Here is a 24,983-nt window from a genome sequence, read left to right as displayed (position 1 = left end):
ACACATGTCCATGAAAATCAAGGGAACTTGTGTTCCCAAACTACCCAGGCGCATTTGAAAATCCCAGCCTTGGACGCCACTGCTAAGAAGCTAAGAGTGGGGAGCCCTATTGTGGGACTGTTCTGCCCCATCATGTGTATCTAGGGCTTATTAGTGCAATCATCTGGGCTTTGAATTGTACCTACATGTAACCTGGGGTCCATGCAATCCTGGAGCATTGGTGGAATGTGCTGTAACATTATGGATTAACAACCATCAGCGGTGAATTTGGAAAATGCCATCCTGGCCTTACAGGTGCCCCAAAAAGGGGATCTAAACCTTGATTGTGCTTTTTAAAGCACAGCGGTGCTTTTGTGGGTGGTGCAGAGCTGGAGTGCCTTAGCAGAGGACTGGGAAGCATTTTACATCATGAAGGAAGGATGCCTCCCGGAGCTCCAAAGGATGGGAGTGTGTAGGTTAGAGCACTTCCCCACCCAGTGCTCTGCCGCCTCCATGTGGGAGTGCAGAGGGAACAGACTGTAACTGTGTCTGGCCCTTATGCATAAGAAGCAAGGGATACTCCTGGCACTGTTCCCCAGCCCATGCTGCAGGCTCTCAGATGGGCAAGTCAGCGTATGGGCCTGAGTGAGCATTCTCTCCAGGTAGCTAGGAGGATTTCACTGTTGAAGGATGTGCCTTCACTGCAGAGTTATTGTGCGTGATTGGCCTCTGGGGATAGCCAAGCCTGGTAGTGAGCAGGCTCACTGCACAGCCCCACTCAAGTTATTGTGTCCTCACTAGTGCTGCACTCTCCCCTGTGTGTCACTAGGGCTTCTGGGGGCCTATCCCATGGTCCTTCGTGCAGCAGTAAGCTGAGCTGCTCTATGATTCTTTCCCTGTGAATTGTGGGAGAACATGTCTGTCCTTATAGGGACATGGGGGAATTGTGGGAAGGCACTGGAGGACTATCAGTGCTTGTGTGGGTTAGCCCCAGGCCCCTGTCCTCACTGCAAAGCGGGCAGCTCAAGTGAAAGCATCACTTGGGTTTGAGCCCACAGCCCCAGATGAGCCAGCTAACCTGGGTGTAAAGCACCACCAAACTTGGGTGGGAGGGTTTTGTGTGCAGACAGGAGGAGAGTTAGTGTGATGGCCTGGGTGCAAGAGAATCCCCAGACAGCTGCTCCATCCTAGCCTCCATCTAATGGCTACTGGAACCAGGTGGGCTGAGAAGCTACTAGAGCTATAGCCTCAGCCAAGCCACCACCCACAGGAGCTGTGATTGGAGGATCACCCAGCTCCACCGATTGGTCCAACTGCGCTATTTAAGCCAGGAGGAGGACTAGGAAGTTTGTCTGAGTAAGAAGGTGGTTTCCTGCTGTGCTCCACGGGACCATGCTTGTCTCTGCCTCTTGCACCCAGCCTGTTCCTGGTCTGCTTCTGGCTCCTGTCTTACTCCATCTTCACTCCTGTTTCCACTGTGCTTCTGCACCATGCTTTATCCTTGACTCTCCTCCTGCCCTTATGCCTCGACTCCAGTGTTCAGTGACCAGTCCTGGCTCCAACCTTGGCCTCTGATTTCTATCCCAGAGTCTGGCTTGACCCTTGTCTCTGGCATTTGACATCTGACCTTGGCTCTGAGCCTCAGCTTTGATTCCAGGTTCTGATCCGGCTTGACCCCTGGCTCTGATAACTGGCAGTTGACTCTGGTGTTGAGCCTTGGCTTTGTTCCCCAGCCTGGCTGCCTGCACTGCCCACTAGACCAGACTCCTGCTCTAACTGCTAGGCCAGACCGCCTGCATCCTGGTCCATAACAGTTAGTGATAAATAAGGCTCTGATTTTAGCAGGGAAATTTTTAGTTAATTTCATAGCAGAGATGCAGGAAGAAAAGGATCAGTCATGGAAAGGTCACCAAATAATGTGGTTTCCACTACATCTACAGACACAACAGGTGAGGTCTGGGATGGGGTTTGCCGGGGCACTGGAGAGCAAGCCTGCACCACACTCACCCCATAATGACCGCTCCTGTCCCAGGGGGCTGGACCTGGCTCCCCACCCCGGCATTGCGACCTGGCACACAGGATCACAGCGCCACTTGGCTTGGGGGTCTGATCAAATGTGTTTTTACAGCCACTGCCAAAATTTCATGAATGTTGCTCAAATTCATGATTTCTCTGACGACCGTGACCTCTGTGACAAAGTTGTAGCCCTAGGATAACACCAAGTAAAAGCCCAGATTAATTCTGAAGTGAAGACCTATGCTGAGTTTGTGTGTGGAAGGGGGTGTGTGCTATATACCTTCGTGGGTAGAGACCTCGTTGAGTGTATTGCACTTCAGAATAGCTTTTTATGGCCAGTATTTAATGAAAATGCCATAGCTCTCACTATTGTGCCACACTGTTTGCAGCAGCATGGCAATTCCATGTTGCTGAGGAAACAAGGTCAGATTTACTGTGTTTGGAGGAATTTGGCAGGACTATAAAAGCAGCTGAAACGCTTATTCTGGGAGCACAGAGAGGGTCTGGTGGACAGTTCACTTATGTATATACCTCCTCGTGCCTTTTTAAATAACCTTACTTGAAAGAAATGTTGGAAAATGGCACCCAAAGGGGTTCCTGAGTTTTATCCCTGGTCAGGAGTCGGCGGACAGCCTGCAGTATCCTTTTAATTCGTGATAACACAGACTCCTCTGTTGTATGGGAGTGAGGATGGGACAATACACAGCACAACCCGAGAAGCACTTGGCTCAGAAGAGGAGACTGATGACTCTCTCCTGGTTTTGTTTCCACCCAGGAAAAGATTGGCTGGCGGAAAGAGGCCTCTCATTTGCTGGTCTTCACGACGGATGATGTGCCACACATAGCACTGGATGGGAAGTTAGGTGGACTGGTCCAGCCACATGATGGCCAATGTCACCTGAATGAGGCGAACGAATACAGTGCGTCCAACCAGCTGGTGAGATTAAACCACAGTGTCTCCTGTGTGCTGGGTTCCCTTTTTATTGGGTGCTTCAGAACCTCTGAGTGTCAGCAAATTCCTTGCATTTATTTATTTGGTTTCAAAATACCCCTATTAAAAGAGCTGTTCTTGCAGGCTGTAGGACCCTTTGACAGACAACTACCTACCACCGTGGGTGCTTCATTTGAGCCGGCAGTCTACAGGTGAAGGACTCCTGTTGCACTGCCAAGTCCCTGAGCCATCCAGCCCCTCCTTGTTTCCTGTAGCATCCAAAAATGGCTAAACAGACTTTCAAGCTTGCGGACCCCTCAGGGTTCTTTGCACACAGGAAAGGTGCATTTGACACCCCAAATCATGGCAGGATTCGTCCAGAGGATGTAAAGAAAACATAAACTGTCGTACTCCTCTTCTAATATATGCACACTAGATTGTCTGTCATCTCTGCAGAGCAGCGACTGTGTGTACAGTATCTAGCACAATGTGGCCCAGTTCTTGACTGGGGCTTCTGGGTCTGATAGTTATATAAATATTAAATGATACTAGACAAACTAACCTTTCTTTTTTGGGGAATTACAAGCGAGTCAGCAGAGGAGACTGCAGGTTACTTCCTGGGTGACTGAGTCCTTGTCTGCGGTGGAATTATCAAGTTGTTCTGCAGACACTTTATTCTGCTGCTTACAAACCCTAGTTATTGAGTGTACATAGAAGGTTCCCCACCCTCATTATGCCAGGCTTTCCTGGCTGGCTGCCTCATGACAATAGGCTGGAGTCCTCAAAGCAAGCTAATTTTTGTTTTGCCAGTTTGAATTTTAACAAATAAAATTACATTTCCATTGGTCACGCCTATTTTCTATGTATTGGTGTGGCGTTATGTTGTGAAGTTTGCAAAGAAGGAATCCATGGGCTTCCATGTTTTTCATCTCAATGGCTCCAAATTAAACTTCATCCGTTTGCAAGTAAAAAGATGGTGTTTTTTTCCCCCTAAATGCAAACTCAGACCTAGGATCTGAAATTCCAGCTAATCTCTTTCTGTCTTCTTCATGTAATCAACACAATGAAGATCCTGCAAATGGTCTGCTGATGGTGTGCAGGGCCAGATAGAATCCATCTTACTCCCCCACATCTGTGTGGGCTTTGCAGGTCTAAAGTGAAAATTCGGATGTTAATCTGCTTTTTTTTCTTGTCATTACTCTAAGACACAAGGAGCAGACAATGGATTTCACCACTTTCAGGGCAAAATAATATAGTAGATTTCCCATGACAACAACCCCAAATAATGGCCTCATCTCCTTTCCTCGAAGATAGCAACTAATTTAAATCCATGCGCTCACTGATAGCAAAGTAGAGTGAGGAGTTCAGTGTTTCAGACGGGTTGTTTGCTGTAGCTGATTTTGTTGGCACTTCAATGTGATGGGTGTGTAAGAAATACATATACAGAGAGAATATGTCACTTTTCTGGCTAGAACTACACAATAAGAGTTCTGCATAACAATAAAACATGCTGCGTTTCCATAGGGAATTTTGCTACTCTAGTTAGAATAAAAATTAAATTGCTTTTTGTTTCTGTGTCACAAATGAGTCTTTCCAATCTGTTTTCCTAGGATTATCCTTCCCTGGCACTGCTTGGGGAGAAACTGGCTGAAAACAACATTCACCTCATTTTTGCTGTGACAAAAGCTCATTATATCCTTTACAAGGTAAGCGCTGTTGAACCACCCAGCAGGGAGATGGTTTTTATGTGATCAAGGATCTATTGCGGGGGAAAGAGACGTTAGTGCCACTTGGAATAGTCTTCCTTCCGACATGAATAGAATGAAGCAGGCTGGTGTGGGAGGAAAGGAGGAACAACTCTGAATTAAATATGTGTGAGTGAGAGAGCATCTGATCCATGCTGTGTTGTAAAGCATGGAAATTCTTGCACAAGTTGAACTCACCCACTTGTGTCTCTTCAGTTTTCCAGTTCGTTTACAAAGTCTTGTCATTTCAGTGAAAAGCACGTAAGCTTCTTAAAGTAAATAGATAAACATTTACGATCATGGGAATACTTAAAATAGACTTTGGCCTGATCTTGATTTTAGGAAAGTTGCCAACGATTCAGCGTCTGAGAGAGCAGACACCTGTTCATCCCACTGCTATTACTTAATCCCATTACCTAGGAATGCACAGTGTTTCTGCCCAGCTGTATTTTTCCATCACTAAATCCAGAGCTTTGAAGCAAAAAATATTTTTTCTGAGGGATTTCAGATAGTATCTGGGCTAAAACACCTGTAGAATTTCTATTCTCAGTCTCAAGTATTTCTAGAAACACACACACTCTCTCTCTCTCTCTCTCTCTCTCTCTCTCTCTGGGTATGGGTCCCTGCCACCACTGCCGCCTTTTTTTTATTATTATTTTTATTTTTATTTTTTAAAGAAGGAAATCATGCTGTTCATCATTAAAAAAATAAAGTGGAGAAGGGAAATGGTTGCATGGAATGTTTGCATCTGGGTTTAAAAAAACCAAAACCCTTATCCCAGAAACTCATCCCTTGCACTAAAGCAAATGTTGGTAATTTCAAAATCATGCTAGTAACCCCTGGAGAGCTAAATGGCTTATTATCTCGTTCTCCACACCCTTTTCAGTGCAAACTAGCGCACCCACCAGAGCGGTCTCTGATGGAATCCAAGGCTTGCTTCCTGTATGGCAGGAATTTGTGCCAAATTCTGCGCTCATTTACACAAGTGCAAATCCACTGGATCTTGCTCCATCTAATGGGTGTGGATCTTGGTTGGTTGGGAGTGGGTTACTGATCATTATTTGGCCAGTTTTTTTGGCTATGAAATTCGATTAGCATTTTATGGACTCATAATGCTCCTATTTCTTTTGTTAAGTGCTCCAGATTAAAATTACACAGTATCATGTACTCTAATTAATAGAGTCTAGGCAAAACTGTTTTCTCCATCCCATGCAAGCAACAATTGACGTTAATGGCTGCACGGGTGGAACTGAGACCACAATTTAACCCGTACTCTGTATTTCTGTGTGTAAATTTTTGTGTGTTTGTTTTTAAGAATTTTACAGCACTAATTCCCGGAACGACAGTGGAGATTTTACATCAAGACTCCAACAACATTATCCAGCTGATAGTCAAGGCATACAATGTAAGTTTCTTTTACTTTAACATTTCAACTGATGTGTAGTAAAAAACGAGTTCAGTTGAACTTGCTTATTCCTCCCTTGTGGTCTCCACCCATAATTGGTTTCTTCTGAACCCTCTGTCTGTAGGACCAGAACTATCACTGGAGCTGCTGCCTCTCACCCTTCAGGGATTGTGGTGTCTGGGTCAGACTCAGGATGAGGTTGTTTGTGCTGATTTCATGCCCTGTCTGTCTATCTTAGATACTTATACAGTGCCCATTACTGTAGTATCTGATCCTCTTACAGTCTTGAATGTATTTATCCTCTTAACGCCCCTGTAAGACAGGGAACTGCTCTTATCCCCATTTTACAGATGGAGAACTGAGGCACAGTGGGACTAAAGGCTTGTCTACCCGAACATGGCAAGCTGGGCGGTGACTACTCCGCACTAGCCTGCCATGCACTGGCTGTCCATGTTGACCCTGCTGACGTGCATTAACACTTAGTTAATGTGCTTTGATCTAATTCTAGTGCTCTTTGAAAAAGGACTGATCAAAGCACATTAATGAACTGTTAACATGTGTCAGCAGGGTCAACGTGGATAGCCAGTGCACGGCAGGCTAAAGTCCCAGCCCAGCTTGCCATGAAATAAATACTCATGTAGACAAGCCCTAAGTAACTTGTCTAAGGTCACACAGGAAGCCTATAGCAGAGCAGGAAATTGAATCTGGATCTCCTAAGTACCAAAATACCACCCTAACTACTGGGCCAAGTTTTCTCTCTTCCTGAGTATTGCTATCCCTAAATCAGAGCACCCCGATGGTGATAAAGCCAATGATATCTTAGTTAGTGTGTCTTTGTCAGGCAGCTCACTGTGGGCCTGATCCAGCTCTGTGACGCTCAGAGCATCCTAGTGCCAGAGGGCAAGGGACTCTCTGGTATCAGGTAGTGAGTTTCAGCTGGCCTGACCAATTCAGTGTGCCCCAACTCACCATAGTTACAATTTGTATCTAAAAGATGTCATGTAACATGTCATTGGAAAACCAATATCTCCCTGATCATTAATATTCTTGTGTGATGTATGTATGTGGTATGCAGGGCTTAAATTCTCAGAGAGTATTTCCCGGAGCCCCCCTGAAACTGGCTCACGGCCCCCCAGAGGTTTGAAAATATTTACCAGAGCTCTGCTCTGGACAGGTCCAGCTGAATTTAAGCCTTGGCGGTGTGTATTAAGAGTTATGGATATATGCTGGAATGCTGACTAAACTGTCTTTAAGCCAGGCACGTCAAGGGGAGTTGATAAACAGGTCTTCCTTAGACAGAGGAATGTGTATTTGCTTCTCTGACCAGGCCAGCTGTCAGGCAGAGACAGTGAAGGTCCATTTAGATATTAGGCAAACAAAACTGTCAAGCTAATGAACCAGTTGGGAGGAGACAGCATGGCATCTACACGTTGGTCTGGGTTTTACTTTTCAGAGAATACATTGCAAAGTTTTACTGGTCTATAAAGAGGTGGAGGCCTGAACCTCAAGTGATGAGCAATTGAATCAACTGATTGTAGACAGTATTGCTGTATTATAAAAGTATAACGAGTGAGGTGTTTTATGAATGCCTATGACACGCTGGTGATTAATGTCATTGTGAATTGTATGTATTAACACTACATAAATAATTATCAGGAGTCCTTGAGGCACCTTAGAGACTAACACATTTATTTGGGCATAAGCTTTTGTGGGCTAGAGCCAACTTTATCGGATGCATGGAGTGGAAAATGCAGTAGCAGGTATATATACATAGTACATGAAAAGATGGGAGTTGCCTTACCAAGTTGGGAGAGGAGGTGTCAGTCTAATGAGACAATTCAATTAACAGTAGAATACCAAGGGAGGAAAAATCACTTTTGTAATGGTAATAAGGGTGGCCCATTTCAAACGGTTGACAAGAAGGTGTGAGTAACAGTAGGGGGAAATTAGTATGGGGAAATTAGTTTTTGTAATGATCCATCCACTCCCAGTCTTTATTCAGGCCTAATTTGATGGTGTCCAGTTTGCAAATTTATTCCAGTTCTGCAGTTTCACATTGGAGTCTGTTTGTTTTAGAAGTTTTTTGTTGAAGAATTGCCACTTTTAAGTCTGTTATTGAGTGACCAGGGAGATTGAAGTGTTCTCCTACTGGTTTTTGAATGTTATAATTCCTGATGTCAGATTTGTGTCCATTTATTCTTTTGCGTAGAGACTGTCTGGTTTGGCCAATGTACATAGCAGAGGGGCATTGCTGACACATGATGACATATATCACATTGGTAGATGTGCAGGGGAACGAGCCCCTGATGGTGTGGCTGATGTAGTTAGGTCCTATGATGATGACCCTTGAATAGATATGCGGACAGAGTTGGCACTGGGGTTTGTTACAGGGATTGGTTCCTGGGTTAGTGTTTTTGTTGTGTGGTGTGTGGTTGCTGGTGAGTATTTGCTTCAGGTTGGGGGGCTGTCTGTAAGTGAGGACTGGCCTGTCTCCCAAGGTCTGTGAGAGTGAGGGATTGTCCTTCAGGATAGGTTGTAGATCCCAGTAATTATGGATATTCGTTGATATTAGGCTTGTCAGTCTGTGCCCAAACAAAGGGGGAAATGGGTCTGTCCCAGACAGGAGGGAACATCACACCTGTCTCCTATTTAAATTAAGCTTCCTAGAATCAAAACCATGGAAGCCCCATGTGTGTACAGGGCATGAGAAACCCACAGGAAGGGAAAAACAACATGAGGTCATCCTGCCTCTTGAAACAAGGTCATTGAACTCTGGAAGATATAAGCAGAGACAGAAGGCCATTTTGACATCTATCACTAGACAGACACAAGGGAACAGAGCTCTTGCAAGCTGAGAAAGATAATTCCTTCAACCAAGAGGGGGTGGACATCTTTGGGAACTGAATATAGGTGAGAAACCTGCTTTGGCAAAGTTCTTTCAAGTAGGAAGACCAGGGAACCCAGCATCTTGCACTTCTGTCCTAATTGGGGGAAGGTCAGCCATGGCTCAGAAGAAGGAAGATTAGTAAGATTTCCCTCAATCCTTTCTCCCTCTCTAGTGCTTCCCTGTTTATTTTCCATATCAAACTTTCTCACTGGATTCTCACAACTGGATTCCTTCCACCTCTCGCTCTGCTTTTCATACTCTGTCTGGCGTCTGACAATCCAGATGTGTTCTTTCTGCCTTGCACGTCACCACCAGCCATCACATCTGTCTGTTGCCTTGATGAAGCATGAGGTGTAATAGAATTTGGCTGGCTCTTCTATAACCATAGCATTTATGTAGTGTTGCTGATTTAAAAAAACAACAACATGCCTTTGTCAGTAAACTGAACAGATACATGCTTGGAAAAATCGACAGTGTTAGGTTCTAGCCTGGTTTATGCCGCATGAACATCAATAGGAATTATACACATGATAGAATGTGACCCAACAGTAGCAGCAACAAGGCGCTATTTTTAGAATCACTTTCCTAAACATCATGGTAAAGTCGAGCTGTATCTCCAATAAGCTTCTACTGTTAGCCCTGATGGTTTTCACTTGGCAATCTCTTAGAAACCTTTTGAATACAACAGCTGTCCTTGAATCTTCTTTTTGTACGTGATAGTCTCATTCTTAGAGAAATGTCCTGTTCTTTGATTTTCCCTTTGCTATATGGATGGTTTTATTTTGACGTGACAGATCATTTCATCAGATTTCTGAATACTCCCTTTAGGTTACTTCAGGGTTCTCTCTTCTCCCTGAGAAGCAACACAACAATTTTAGCCTTTGCCTGTAATATAGATTTTTAGTAAGTACTTTCTCTCTGTCAATGTCAAAGTGGGATAAGCATCATTAGAAATGCTTGCTCAAAAATGATTATTCCCATATATAGTTTGGGGCAGGAACTGAAGCATAGAGAGATAGTGATTTTCCCAAGTGTACACAGCAGCCGGGTTGGCAGCAGGGTGGGAAAGAGAACCCAAGTCTTTTGCCCTGTTGGCTGGACCATATCACCACCTGTTAAAACAGGAATCAGCATGGATGCTTTTTGTTGCAGTCTCTCCTGTGTGACGAAGACCTTCCTTTGAAAAAGTTCTCATTTATATCCCATGAGGTTTCCCCAGTACAACGATACATAGTAAAAGAGGGGATGGATGAAGGATATCATAGAATCCTAGAAATAAGAGAGAAGACCCCTAAGCTATCGTGTGAGCAGTGCGGGGTTGTTCTCTCCAGTCTGCACTTCAGTGCTCTGTTCAGTCTGGTTTTAAATGAGTACACTATTGAGAGTTCCCACCAGTCCCTTACGGGTATGTCTCCACTGCAAATAAAAGGTGTGTTCTTAACTCAGTTTAGCTAACCCACATTAGCTAACTCGGGTTAAAATAGCCGTGCAGACAAGGCAACTCTGCATTTAACATGGGGTTAGTAGCTTGAGTTCAACGCCAAGCTCCTGTATAGGCTTTAACTGGAACTGCTAACCCAAGTTAAAAACAGACTTGCCACATCTTCACTGCTCTTTTAACCCAAGTTAGCTAATCTAACAACAGACTTTTTTCCCCCTCAGTGTGTAGACATATCCTCAGAGATGATCAGAGTCTAATAGCTATGGGGGCACCATAGGGCGTATGCTTTTCCTGGCTTTTGGGGTATGTGAGATAGCACCAAGTGGTTAAATGATAGTTAGTAAAGGATGCTGGCTGGAGTATTCCAAGTGCTGATAGAAAAATGCCAAGACAGCTTTTCTCCAGCTCATTAAATAGACTCAGTCTTGATCAAGTGATAACTCAGTGTATTTACATTACTGATAGTCTCCCTTCTAGGACACAGCTGGCTGCTGAAATTTGCCCAGACCAGGAAGAGATAGCACATTATTCTGACAAGTCAATGTTAATTTTGTGAGATTAGTTTTAGGGGGAGTGGGTTGGCAGATATATGTGGCGTGTGTTTGAACTTTACAGAAACCTACTGTGTTCAGACTCCAAATAATAGAACCTCTGCAGGGGCTATAATGCGAACCCGTGAACCTGACAGCACAATCCAGACTCCAGACAGGAAATAGTTTCCTGTATTACAACATAGATATGGGAAGTTAGGGTTTTTTGTCTTGAGTTGTTTAGATTTGCATGGTCTAAATCTGTTTTTTTCCCTGATGCTTTCCAAAAGTATTAGCCTTTTGCTAGTATTGCCTTTCAATGTGAACACTAGGCTCATTAGCAGACTGACTGGATATGATGTTAAGCTAGACTGGGTTGGAGAACCTACCAGAGCATTAGCAGAGCTGATCAAAAAAAATGTATGCACCAAAATATTCCTCCTTGACAACATTTGTTTTTCTGATCAGAAACAAACAAGAAACTTGGTTTGAAATTAGTATTTCAAAATGAAATGAATAGTTTGGTTTCAGTTTGACTTAAAAGTGGGAGAAAGGGCAGAAAGAAGAGTATATAAGAGAGGGATGAGGAACTCTCCCCCAACCTCTCAAATCTGAAAATGGAAAAGAAACATAGTTCTTCAGTCTGAAATGTTCTGAAATGAAACAAAATGAAATTTTTCTTTTTAGTTCTCAACAAAAATTCCCATAGAAAACCTGACATCTTTCAAGAGAGAATTTTTAAAGCTTGTCTGTTCTCCCCCCCTGCCCCCCCGAGAAATATTTTCTCTGGAAAACTGTTGATTTTCTGACCAGCATTGTTAATCAGTGAGCTAATACAGTACAATTGCTGGCATGATCATTCTGACTTGGTAAAGTTTTCCACACCCTTTCCACAGATGTAGATGACATCTCAGGGTGCAAGAGAGTGAAGAATGAGGCCCTTTATTTTCATAACAGTATTTTTATACAGGAGAGTTACGGGTGTTCAGGCAGATGCTGACCTTCTCCTCAGAGGTAGATAACAGGGCCCATTCATACTCCTAGACCAGTTTTTCTTCCTGGCACAGAAATATCTGTTTTAAGATCTAGTTATACATTGCTGCATTCCAGTCACATTGTGCACAAACAATCCTCAAGTATATTAGTCTATGATTTGAATGTGCAGCACTATGGACACATGCACAGTACTGCCCTTGATCCACCATAAAACCTCCAATTGATGTCTTTAGGATACGAGCTATGTTTTATTAGTCCTTCACTTTCCAATGGAGAAAATAGCTTTTGTGACTGTTTGACGGTGACTAGCCTTTCTGTGAAGGAGTGGGTATATGTGTGTGAATGGATAGTTGCCCACAATTCTAGCTGTGCTGGTCAAAAGCACACTGAGCTGATATAATGTTACATAAACATGTGTCTGCACGCGTGATTTTTTTTTTTAAATGATATGTATAGATGCCCAGCCACACTGATCCCAGTATAAGAACCTCAATAGACTAAGAAGAACCATATGCACAAGAAAGATGCCTGCAGATTTTAGTAATCTGGTGGGTTTCTTTTCTGTTTGATTTCTAGAGTATTCAGTCTAAAGTAGAACTAACCGTTTGGGACAATCCTGAGGATGTCAGCCTGACCTTCACAGCTACGTGCCAAGACGGTTTGTTGTATCCTGGATTCAGGAAGTGTGAAGATCTCCAAATCGGAGACACGGTAAGGTTGATTTTTGCATCTCCATTAGATGGGTTGTTGTGATACTCTGTGATCTTGTGGGAGTCACTTCACTTTTCTTTGCCTAATGTTGCCCTCTGTTAAGTGGATAATAATACTTGCCTTCCTTCTTTGGGCAACATATTAAGGCCTTGTTAATGCTGAAATCCTCTGATGACGGTACCACAAAAGTGCTAAGAGGTGGTGGCTTTGTGAGAAGTAAATCAATTCAAGGTCAGCTCTGATCTTGGAATGAGGGAAAACATTTCAATCACATGCATGGAGTTTTCTTGAGCATTTTATGGACTGTGAAAGGCAGGATTAGACTCTGATCCCAGGCATCTGTGTCATCTTCTTACCTCTTATTTCCTTAAATCTCTTTATCTCTTAGGTATTACAAATTTTATTGCGATCATGTCTGAGATCCTTAGTCTTCTGTCTCTCCCAAAACGCACTCACCTACCAGTATTCCATTTCAATGACCTGCAGTATTTCAAAAAGTGAGAAGCGCACAAAAAGTGGATGGCACTATTATGTCATTTGGTGAATCTGAGATATAACTCAAGATGACACTGTAGGGTAAAAACACAGCTTGCCCTAAATGATAACATTATCCCATTTTGGAATCTGTTGTGCGCTAATTAATAAATAGGAAAGCTTAGCTCTGCTTGTCTTAAAGTTGCATGTTTGTAAGATAAATGGGTTGATCAACCATGTCAAGTCTGTTTTCAGGACATTTAGGGAAATGTTGCAACATGATAAATTACTAGAAAAGACAAAGGATGAAACTTTTGGGCTAAAATCAGGATAAGATCAAGAAGATGGTTTTGTTTTCAGCTTTCAGTTCTCCTAGGAGGATTTAGTGGTTGGGTCTTTGGTCTTTTTCTTTCCTATTGGCAATTCCCTGGGTGGACAGTAAGGCCTGCAGCATGGCATCTCCTGAGGAAATTATTGTCCTCTGGTAGCGAGAGATTGTTCTTGGATTCTTTCCAAGAATGACTTGACAGAACAAGGAGCAATGGTCTCAGGTTGCAGTGGGGGAGTGCACTATTTCACTAGGAGGTTGGTGAAGCACTGGAATGGGTTAGCTAGGGAGGTGGTGGAATCTCCATCCTTAGAGGTTAAGGCCTGGCTTGACCAAGCCCTGGCTGGGATGATTTAGTTGGGGATTGGTCCTGCTTTGAGCAGGGAGTTGGACTAGATGACCTCCTGAGGTCTCTTCCAACCCTAATCTTCTGTGATTCTATGATACTGTTTGGACACGATAGACTCAGTACTGTGCTACACAAATATCAAGGGATAAACAGTCCTTAAGACATGTGTTGTCTTGGACTCGCTACTCTATATTAGTCTATTTCTATCTTGCATGCAAAACAGAAGGCTGAACTTCAGACAGCCAGATTGTCAGTGGGTATAAATCATCATGGAGCCACTGAAGGCAATGGAGCCAGGCCAGCTTACACCAGCAGAGAATTTTGCTCTCAGTGATATGTTTGTTGCACTGATGCATGGAGTAGCTGAATGCCATTACTCTATTTTCCTTATTTTAGAAGAATTACAGATTTTTCCTGAGGTTAAGAGTAAATCAGCGCTTGGAATGTTACAATGCTTTGAAACAGGAATGATGTTTAAACATGTTAAAAAAAAATAAGAAATCTTGGGGACTTGGACTGTTAATGAAAAGGATGGTTTCAGCATTTCAAGCTGATTTACCTGTTTTCTTTTAATCAGTGGGCAAAATTAATCTCTGATTCAACTCCACCAATATCAGCTGAGTTACACTGGGATGGATTTAGCCCATTGTGACTAAAATCTGTGTAGTCAAACTCAGACTGTGGCTGGCATTTCCGTTGTAAGAATGGGGTAGTGAGGGAGGGGGAGGTACAGAGAATATTTCTTCTTTAATTTGAAGCTGCATATGAGACCCAACACTGTCAAAATATAGTAAAGGGCAGAAAAAAGATGTTCCATTTGTTGGAGCTGTTTTTTTGTTTTGCCAATTACTTTTGTGAAAAGGTCACATGCCATCTTTGTACCAATTTCCAGCCATTCCCTTTTGTGTTTGCCAGCTAAAGAAGTTGGCATGGAGCTGCTGCCACCCAGCCCATGACAGTTGGCACATTATTGAGTCTGGGAAAGGCAAAAGAGGACCCCTGGAAAGACCTCTTCAGGCATTTTAAGCATCTTGAGACATGGGCCTTTTCAAACCCAGTGGCTTTCTGGGGAAATGAAAAACTGATCAGTAGTCTTGTCTTCCTGGGTAGGGAGCTACCCAGGAAGACAACTATTCGGATCGTGGTAGTAAGAGATGGGATAATCAGATAACCTAATTCATCCTCTAGCATAGATAGAGCTAAGGATAGAGCTCCCAGTGTATCATCTGATACTACGCTTGATAACGCTCACTGTGGTTTGGCACATACATTAAGGTCCCTTCAGCTGCCATCTCATCCCCAGAGTACCCTGCAGAAAGCATTTTGCATTATGGGTTATGAGTTGTTGGATAAGTGCAGGAAGGTAAAAGGAAAGTAATAACACTCCACTTGCTGAGACTTAGTGAGTGGCAGAGTTCCAAACATTCGGGGACGCAGCTTTCAGTGGTGTGTGGGATTCCTTTCTTTGCCATTTACAGGATTTTCTGGCACCTGCTTTTAGAGCAGCACGTTAGAATGGTAACACCAGGCTTCTGTGCAAGGATGTACATTTGGGTCTGAAAGTGACATACTTCACAGCAAAGTACAGTTGGGAGGCAGGACGGTGTCTTCTGAATCATCAAATTTTCCTCTGTTCATCCCTCCACCTCCTGATACCCTCCGGCTACACGCTGTGGCCGTCTATCTTCCCACTGCTCCTGTTTCACTGTTTCTTTTATCTCCTGTTGCCCCTTGCCACAGAACTCTCTCCTTGTCTGCATCCAACAACCGCCCACTGTCATCTCCTTGAAACCCTCCATAAAGCCCACTCCTTCCTCCTCCTCAATAATCTTCATATCCTCCCTTTCTTGAACGGCTGCCCTGTGTCCTGTTTTGGATTTATCTTGTAAACTCTTAAAGGCAGGAAAACCCTCTGAGGCGTACATTTGTATATGTTTGCAGTGTGCCCGGGCCTGTTTTCTGGTGCCATCACTAAGGTTGCTCTGTCTTGGCACAGGGGTTGGCAATCGTAATGCAATGCACTGGCTAATTCTTGTAAGCAGTCTAGTGGTGTATAAGTAGTGAATAACTGTCCGTTTCCAGCTGAGTGTGACTCTTTGGGGAGATGGTCAGGGTTGCTCCATGTATCAGCCATAGGTTGTGGACATGGTCTCTCTTCCTGTGGATTGAATGCACAGCCTCTCTGCAGAGATGCTAGCCCTTGCTGGCACAGGAAGTGAGAGAGAAACTAGGAGAAAGCATCATAATTTTGGGGATAAGCTACAAAAGGGCAGGCAGCACAGCATGAGCATTTCGTACCCTGGACAGAGAGTCAGGCAGATTAGTAATGAGAAGCCCCCCTGACGTGAACAGAGCACTAATGGGTCTGCTGTAAGGCACAATTCTGTGCTGGCAGTGGGGCAATTGGATATAAGCTGGTAGGTCTCTGCCACCTTTAATTTTCATGCTTCTCTGCTTTCTCTCAATGACCCATTAGTGCTGTAAAGTTTGCCTCGCTGCAGAAAACTTGAAAGGGAACAACGGTCTTTGTAGCAGTAGAATTTCCCTCAATTCATGTTTGGGGCTACATCCTGCTCCAGTTAAAGTCAATGGTAAAATTCCCATTGACTTCAAAGGCAGCAGGATCTGGCTCTTAAAGCTGTAGGGAAACTTTCTTAAAAGAGGATAATGCTGGTATTGGGGTCCTAATCTGCTGTGGTTTAATCCTAGAAGCACTGGTGTCATTCCATGTAATCCTGCTGGCTTTTCACTGATCCCTTTAGCTCAGTCTCTCTGATCTGATTTCCTCTGTAATTTAGCATTTTTTCTATTCTCTGTAATCACTACAGGTCTTGGAAATCAGTCTCCCACCCCGATCCCCTTTTTCCAAAGAAGGGACAGTATTGCTGCTGTTTCCATTAGGTGGAACTGGGTGCTGAAATTCCATTTTGCATGCTGCCATTTGGCAAATAAGAACAGCACAGAGCAGATGTATTCCAATTGCAGCGAGAACTCAAGGTGACTCTTTAAAAGAGAAGAATCTTTTTTCCCCTCTGTTTTTGTTTTGTGTCTTCAAAATAAACCCAAGTGACTGTAGTAGATAAGAGAAGGGTTTATTCAGAGGCCTGGAATGAAAATACTTAGTACTAAAATAATGCCTTCCATGCAAAGATCTCAAAGTATTTTTTCCTCACCTGCTTGCATCCATCTGGACTGCGAGATGTGAAGCAGCACTCTGTGTTTGTTAGTAACAATAGCAGCTCCCTGCAGCCTATAAAAGGGCATGACTTCTTCAATCTTCATAGTCCAAGACATTGGCTGTAAGGTTTTCTTGGTTCTCAAGGAGAAAATCTCTTGCATTGACTGCAGCATCACAGAATGAACCGGGATGATGAGGTGCTACATATATAATTAGAGAGAGAAACAAATTATAATAGAAGTATCCATCTAAATACCAATAACATTGTGGAGACTTTGATAAAATGTAGGACTGATTTCTCAAACCTCAGGAGTTTGGGCCATATGATGCTTGCTAAATTTGCATATACCGCTCTCATGATTCCATGTGCAAATCAGGAATTTGTGTTCACAACTGACCTGTTATACCCAATTTCCATATGCAGTTGTGGACATTATAAATACAAATTAATTATGAAGCTGTGCAGTTTTGACTCCAACCCTGGATTCCTGAATATTTGTTAACCGTTGCCAGATCGTTACATTGATTCTTTAAATAGAATAGAATGGCTGCTCCTGTTAAAACTCCTTCCCACTTCACAGAAACCAGAGTGAGCAATAATGAAGAAAATTACCACTAACTGCTGGTGACTCTAATATTATTGCAAATCTTCTCTCTTATACTTGTGGCTTCTTTTAGAAGGAGCTGTCCACAAAAAATAAATATTTTGGTTAGTGGGTGACGTTTCTTGTATCTAAATGCAGGATAAACAGGTGAAGTTAGAGCTGGCTCCAGTTCAGATTTAAAATGCTTTGTTACAAACAGTAATGCAAACAAGATATTTAAACCGCGTGTTGCTTCCCAGGAACACCTGTATACCTATCAGGAGATTGAAACACTCCGCGGTTAGGCTTTAGCTTATTTTTTTGGCAATGCAATACATGCTAATGTGGTGTAGCTATTTGTCGTCCCCCAAACACATGGAGAGTTTTAAAAATAAAAATAGACATTAATGTGGGGATCTATATTGTGCAGCTTGCGAAGATTAAATTTCTGTTTTATCCCTGTGCTCCTTTCACCTGGATCATATGATGTGTTTAACCTCCCTCACCAAGCTAGAATGATGTTTATAGTATTTCAGGATGCAAGAACCCAGAGGACTTTGGCAATATCACAATTCTCAGCTCCAGGTGTTCTCAGTAAACTCTTTAAAACTGCAACCTGCAATACTGTTTCAAAGGCATAAAAACAAACATCTTTTCCACCTCCACTGGAATGAAACCCAAAGTGCAGATCTGCCTGACAAAGGAATTATGTACAAACTGCACCTTCTTGCTCAACAAATCTGGCCCCTGTGTGAATTCAGAACCACTTACTTCAGGACAAAAATAGGTTTGTGCCCCTATTAGCTGTGTTTACCCTACGATACCATGAGAGAGTGAGAACTTGAGTCTGTTCTGGCTCATGCTCCAGCAAAAGAATTGTTAACTAGGATCCCATTGCAGGGCCAGATTCTGCCGTGTGTAACACCTGCGAGGTCACAGTGAAGGCAGTGGGATTGAATAGGTGTAGAAGAAGGCAGCATTTGGCCTGTGGTATCTTTATTACTGGTGATGATGAAGAACATGAGAACATAGGACTGGAAGAGACTTCCTGGGTCATTGAGTTCAGTCCCCTGCTGTGGAAGGCAATCCTGTCATATAATCCCATTCATACATTTATAAAGATCCATCTTAAAACCGGTTAGATGAACAAGCCAGAAAGATCCCAGCTAGTCTTTCAGATCCTATATCAGGGGTCGGCAACCTTTCAGAAGTGGTGTGCCGAGTCTTCATTTATTCACTCTAATTTAAGGTTTCACATGCCAGTCATACATTTTAACATTTTTAGAAAGTCTCTTTCTATAAGTCTATAAAATATAACTAAACTATTGTTGTATGCAAAGTAAATAAGGTTTTTAAAATGTTTAAGAAGCTTAATTTAAAATTAAATTAAAATGCAGAGCCCCCCGGACCAGTGGCCAGAACCTGGACAGTGTGAGTGTCATTGAAAATCAGATCACATGCTGCCTTTGGCACACGTGAGTTAGGTTGCCTATCCCTGTCCTACATTATGTTTCAGGGCTGGAAATTGGAAAAACAAAACAAATCCTCTTTTGAGCACATTGGACCCAGAATCACTCAGACAATAAACAGGACCATTCAAAGCCAGTTTTTACCCTCTGTCTTTAGATAGAATCTTAGAATTGTAGGACTGGAAGGGACCTTGAGAGGTCATCTAGTCCAGTCCCCTGCACTCGCGGCAGGACTAAGTATGATCATATCTAGACCATCTCTGACAGGCGTTTGTCTAACCTGCTCTTCAAAATCTCCAGTGACAGAGATTCCACAACCTCCCCTAGGCAATTTATTCCAGTGCTTAACCACCTTGACAGTTAGGAAGTTTTTCCTAATGTCCAACCTAAACAGCCCTTGCTGCAAGTTAAGCCCATTGCGTCTTGTCCTATGCTCAGAGGTTAAGGAGAACAATTTTTCTGCCTCCTCCTTGTAACAACCTTTTATGTTCTTGAAAACCATTATCATGTCCCCTCTCAGTCTTCTCTTCTCTAGACTAAACAAACCCAATTTTTTCAATCTTCCCTCATAGGTCATGTTTTCTAGACCTTTAATCATTTTTGTTGCTCTTCACTGGACTTTCTCTAATTTGTCTGCATCTTTCCTGAAATGTGGTGCCCAGAGCCTGACACAATACTCCAGCTGAGGAGTAATCAGCACGGAGTAGAGCGGAAGAATTACTTCTCATGTCTTGCTTACAACAATTCTGCTAATACATCCCAGAATGATGTTTGCTTTTTTTGCAGCAGTGTTACACTGTTGACTCATATTTAGCTTGTGATCCACTATGACCCCCAGATCCCTTTACACGGTACTCCTTCCTAGGCAGTCATTTCCCATGTTGTATGTGTACAACTGATTGTTCCTTCCTAAATACAGTACTTTGCATTTGTCCTTATTGAATTTCATCCTATTTACTTCAGACAATTTCTCCAGTTTGTCCAGATCATTTTGAATTTTAATCCTATTCTCCAAAGTACTTGCAACCCCTCCCAGCTTGGTATTGTTGGTAAACTTTATAAGTGTACTCTGTGCCATTATCTAAATCATTGATGAAAATATTGAACAGAATTGGATCCAGAACTGATTGCTGCAGGACCCCACCTCATATGCCCTTCCGGCTTGACTGTGAACCACCGATAACTACTCTCTGGGAATGGTTTTCCAACCAGTTATGCACCTACCTTATAGTAGCTCCATCTAGGTTGTATTTCCCAAATTTGTTTATGAGATCATGCGAGATCATATCAAAAGCCTTACTAAAGTCAAGATATACCACATCAACCATTTCCCCCCATTCACAAGGCTTGTTACCCTGTCAAAGAAAGCTGTTAGTATTAGGTTGGTTTGACACAATTTGTTCTTGACAAATCCATGCTGACTGTTACTCATCATCTTCTTATCTTCTAGGTGTTTGCAAATTGATTGCTTAATTATTTGCACCATTATCTTTCATGGTACTAAAGTTAAGCTGACTGGTCTGTAATTTCCCAGGTTGTCCTTATTTCAAGTAGAATCTTGCTTTTAAGTTCTGAAAAGTTTTTTGAATTCTAGAACCCATGAAATTCTTAGTCTCTTTATCTGTTAATTATTTGCTTTACAATAGCATCTAGAGACCTCAATTAACATCAGGGCTCCTCTGCACTAGGCAGTGTACATACACATGGGAAAAGACAGTCCTGCCTTGAAAAGTGTACAGTCTAAATAGACAAGAGCACCAAAGAGTTGGAAAGGGAAACAATGGAGAGGTGATTTGCCCAAGGTTGCACAGCAGAGCTGGGACCCTAGGTCTCAAGTATTTCAAGCCATTACCCCTCCCACTGGACCATGCTGCCATTTGATGTTTCAAAAGCTACAATTTAAGCTCCCCATTGATTCTTTTTTTTTTAATTTTATTTTTTTTGTTAAATGTCTCAATATTCCTCTTTAGGTTTCCTTTGAGGTGTCTGTCGAAGCTCGGAGCTGCCCTGCTGAGAACACCTCACACAGTTTCACCATAAAGCCAGCTGGGTTCCGGGACACTCTGGAGGTGGAGGTTGCTTACAGCTGCACTTGTGGATGTATGAAGCAGATGGAACGGAACAGCAGCAAGTGCAGTGGGAATGGGACTTACACATGTGGATTATGTGAATGTGACTCAGGCTATTTGGGATCCAAGTGTGAATGTGAAGAGGGAAAGAGCGGGAACATGTATCAGAACATGTGCCGGGAGGCTGAAGGCAAACCTGTCTGCAGTGGCAGGGGGGAATGCAGCTGCAACCAGTGCATCTGCTACAAGAGTGAGTTTGGCAGGATCTACGGGTTGTTCTGTGAGTGCAATGACTTCTCCTGTGCCAGATACAAGGGTGTCCTCTGTTCAGGTGAGTGTGCATCCCCCTCTGCACTTCTTCTCATTCAAAAGCTGTTACCATCTACTGAATCTCCTGTGATTGCTTGGCTGAGAAATGATTTTAGATCACCCCAGCATGCTTAGTAGGCTGGTACTTGCAAATTGCCATGTGTTCTTTCCATGTTGAGATTTGTGCTCTTCCTTCTACACAGGATTGGCAATTTCCCAGGAAAAACTAGTTTAGGACAGGGTGCAGGTAAATACCAGCTTAAACCCAGTTTAAACTGGAAAAAATAATTGCATCAGTGTTCAGCAAGCATAGAATGAAACTTTTCAAACTTTGGATATATTCATTCAGAACTGAGGCATTAACTCTGTCTGTCAACTACCTCAAAATTGGTCTCTTGCTACAGAATGCTGCATGGCCAAATGGCCCTGGACTGATAGTCTGAAACCCTGCATGCCTCCTATTGCTTAATGCTTCAAGCCTACAACTCTGCATTATTGGCCATTTCAGATCATCGAATGTTTTTTACTTTCACTTAATATAATTATGAAAACCAAGATACGAGTCTTGACATGTATAACTTCCTTGAGAAAATACCAAACCAAAATGTATACAGACATTCAGATGGCCAGTATTATAATTACATATATTAGTATTCTACCTTCTGCAGTTTTACTTTTTGTTTGGACTGCCCTAAATTAATCTCTGAATCTACTGTTGTATGCAACCTCAGTTTGAATATGTAACTAAAACTAAGTGTAAGGTGGTGTGTATTAACAAAACAGTTTTTAAAATAGAAGATGTCTTAAACTGGGACTAAGTACCGTAGTTTTTCCGGGCGCAGTATAAACCATTGTTTTAGCTGGTAAAAATGACCTCTGGTAAATATCATGCCATCTCTGCTTCTAGGTTTGTTTAAAAAATGAGATCTAGAAAGAAACTCTCACTGTGATAATAAATAGAATGTGTGTTGTCTATAAGAACTGGGCTGTCATTGGCACTGGGAAAGAGGGTAGAACGAACTGTACTCTCCAAATTGGGACTTTCTCCAAGATCCCTGGGGAATCAGAAGTCTGGGTTGGTTGAGCTGGGTTGGTTTTGATTGGCCATCTGTTGTTGGGTTTGCATCTTTGATTAGCTGAGCCTTTCCCTTATTAGTCCAGAGGGTTAGTAGAAGCCATTTTGACTTCCTCTCCTGCCCAGACATTTGTCTTTGAAATGCTCTGTCCCCTTTAAGACTGCAATCAGCAACTGCTTCTATTCTGTGCATGTCTACACATGGTTCTTGCAGACAGTGAATCACACCTGGTGTGAGAGGTTCAGTTAGGCACAGGGTGAGAGATCCCACCTCCCTGAGAGCCTGGCTTCTCTCATCTCTTCCTGTCTCTTTTTTCCTTGTCCTTAGCTGAGGAGCTTGAATCAGCCTGCTAATTATATCCTCAGCTGGGCCAAATGAGGACCTTGCACAGTGCATGGAGTGTTGAGTCAGTCTCAGGCTACTCTCACCCTGTCACAGAAACATTCTGTTTATAGACCAGGGGTTGGCAACCTTTCAGAAGTGGTGTGCCGGGTCTTCATTTCTTTACTCTAATTTAAGGTTTCGCGTACCAGTAATACATTTTAACGCTTTTAGAAGGTCTCTTTCTATAAATCTATAATATATAACTAAACGATTGTTGTATGTAAAGTAAATAAGATTTTAAAAATGTTTAAGAAGCTTCATTTAAAATTAAATTAAAATGCAGAGCCTCCCGGATCGGTGGCCAGGACCCGGGCAGAGTGAGTGCCACTGAAAATCCACTCACGTGCCGACTTCAGCATGCGTGCCATAGGTTGCCTACCCCTGTTATAGACCTTTGCTCTCATTCTGTAATTATTTAGTTAAGACCCTTTGCAGGGAGAAGCAGAAGCAGCTCATATGAATCTCTCTGTGTATTGTTGTTAACTTTGATTTTTTTTAAATCTGTACGACTTCATGCCCCTCAGCTGACTACTGACTACAATGTGTACAGTGACATCTTCATCTTAAAGGAGCCCCCAGGACTTCACAAACTGTATCATATACATTTGGGGGCCTGGCATCCCCCCACTGAAATACAGTTACCTCTGGGTCAGAACACAGCTGCTATTGAATAGAACAAAACAACGCAAAGAGAATCATTTATTCCCCGAGTATCCTGCCTAGGGATCTTGCCAGTTGCAACAGGGAAGATGAATAGAGTATCCAATCAAAACTGAAGTGGAAGTTTTAAATAGGAAGAATACAATTGTCCAAACAGCAGAGTCTTGCCAATTCTTATGGTTTTGCCATGAGAGTTGTGATAATTTTTGTTTTCCTTAAAGCTCCAGCTCCTGGAGTCAAGTAGATATGTGCTGATTTGAGCCTTTATTCTTTTTTAAAAAAAAATGTCCTCATGGCTGGGGAAAAAACTTCAAAATGTGACCCCAGACCACGCTAAAGACTCAAAAAGCGGAAGGTAAATGAAAAGAACAGCAAGTCTATTATTTTACACAATCTCATGATTTTAAAGCCAACCTCGTGATTTTTGGTGAGCCTGACTCATGATTTTTGAACATTTGGGGTTAGCAATACTGCAGAGAAGCTGGTCAGGACACTGCAGCTCATGTTCTTTTCCTGCCCTGCCCTGCCCCACCCCACCCCAAAAAAGAGTGTGTGGAGGGGTCTTGGTTCACATGGCCATGCCTCTTTGCTGCCTCTAAAAGATAGCACCTTCGTTAGCATGCGCTGTCCTCCGTTGAATCATGCTGGGGCTTTTCTCCATTAATGATGTATATTCCAATCACCAGCACCACATTAAGCCTATAATGCAAAGTATTACCATACTTTATTTATTTTTAGGCTATGCTAATGCTATTCTGGGTCTTCTCCAGTGCACAGAGCTTCTCTGATCTTGCTCAGCTGTAGAGCCAGGACTCCCTTGCTGAACTAAACTAGCTAGCAATAATGTCTTTACGCTGCTGGTTTTGACTAAGGTTGCTATTTAAAGACTGAGTGGGAAGTGTATAGTCTCTTGGGCAGCTTTCTCAGATTGGAGCGTGAAAGCTGGCTTTGAGTCCTTCCATGTGGTGTCTTTCTTATTCCTGTGGCAGGATCCAATACTATTGGCAGGCTAAGAATATGCAAGGCACGCAGCTTATGTTGTGGTTTGCAAATACATTTGGTGCCTCTAAAATGGACTCTGCCCCATGTTCTGCTCAGTCACCTTTGGGGATCTTGGATTTGTTTGGGTTTTTAACTCACATACCAGTATCTTTGTCTGTCTAACCACTGAATTGTCGGGAGAGCTCAGCACTTTACTCTGTTCAGACCATCACTGTTGTTTGGATCTTTTAGCAATTTGTTGGATTGGAAAACATGCGGTATAGTGTTAGACTCAAAGAACTCTATCTATGTAGTTTAGGAAAGAGAAGGTCAAGGCAATGGTTCCCAAACTTTTTACTAAGGTGACCCACCCACTGCATATTTCTTTTTGGGGGGACCCACAATAACCTATATATTGTGCATGCGTGTGTAACTACCATTTACCACCAAAGAAAAACACAAAGTTATGTGCTTTCCACGG

The 24,983-nt window shown here is 42.8% G+C and overlaps 1 protein-coding gene across 2 annotated transcripts in view; it reads left to right on the top strand.

The window, feature by feature from the left end:
* The window catches only part of ITGB5 (integrin subunit beta 5), a 129,195-nt gene that overhangs the window by 62,895 nt on the left and 41,317 nt on the right, over window positions 1–24,983 (top strand). For both annotated transcript variants that reach the window (XM_045032444.1, XM_045032443.1), the window contains exons 6-10: window positions 2,771–2,932; window positions 4,537–4,632; window positions 5,987–6,076; window positions 12,507–12,641; window positions 20,994–21,423. In XM_045032444.1, coding sequence (XP_044888379.1) covers window positions 2,771–2,932; window positions 4,537–4,632; window positions 5,987–6,076; window positions 12,507–12,641; window positions 20,994–21,423 — 913 coding nt within the window. The remainder of the gene's footprint in view (window positions 1–2,770; window positions 2,933–4,536; window positions 4,633–5,986; window positions 6,077–12,506; window positions 12,642–20,993; window positions 21,424–24,983) is intronic.

The sequence above is a fragment of the Mauremys mutica genome, chromosome 10 (genome assembly GCF_020497125.1).
Source record: "Mauremys mutica isolate MM-2020 ecotype Southern chromosome 10, ASM2049712v1, whole genome shotgun sequence".
NCBI classification, from domain to species: Eukaryota; Metazoa; Chordata; order Testudines; family Geoemydidae; genus Mauremys; species Mauremys mutica.
The sequence above is the reverse complement of the archived record's forward strand: the minus strand, read 5'-3'. Positions and strand labels throughout refer to the sequence as shown.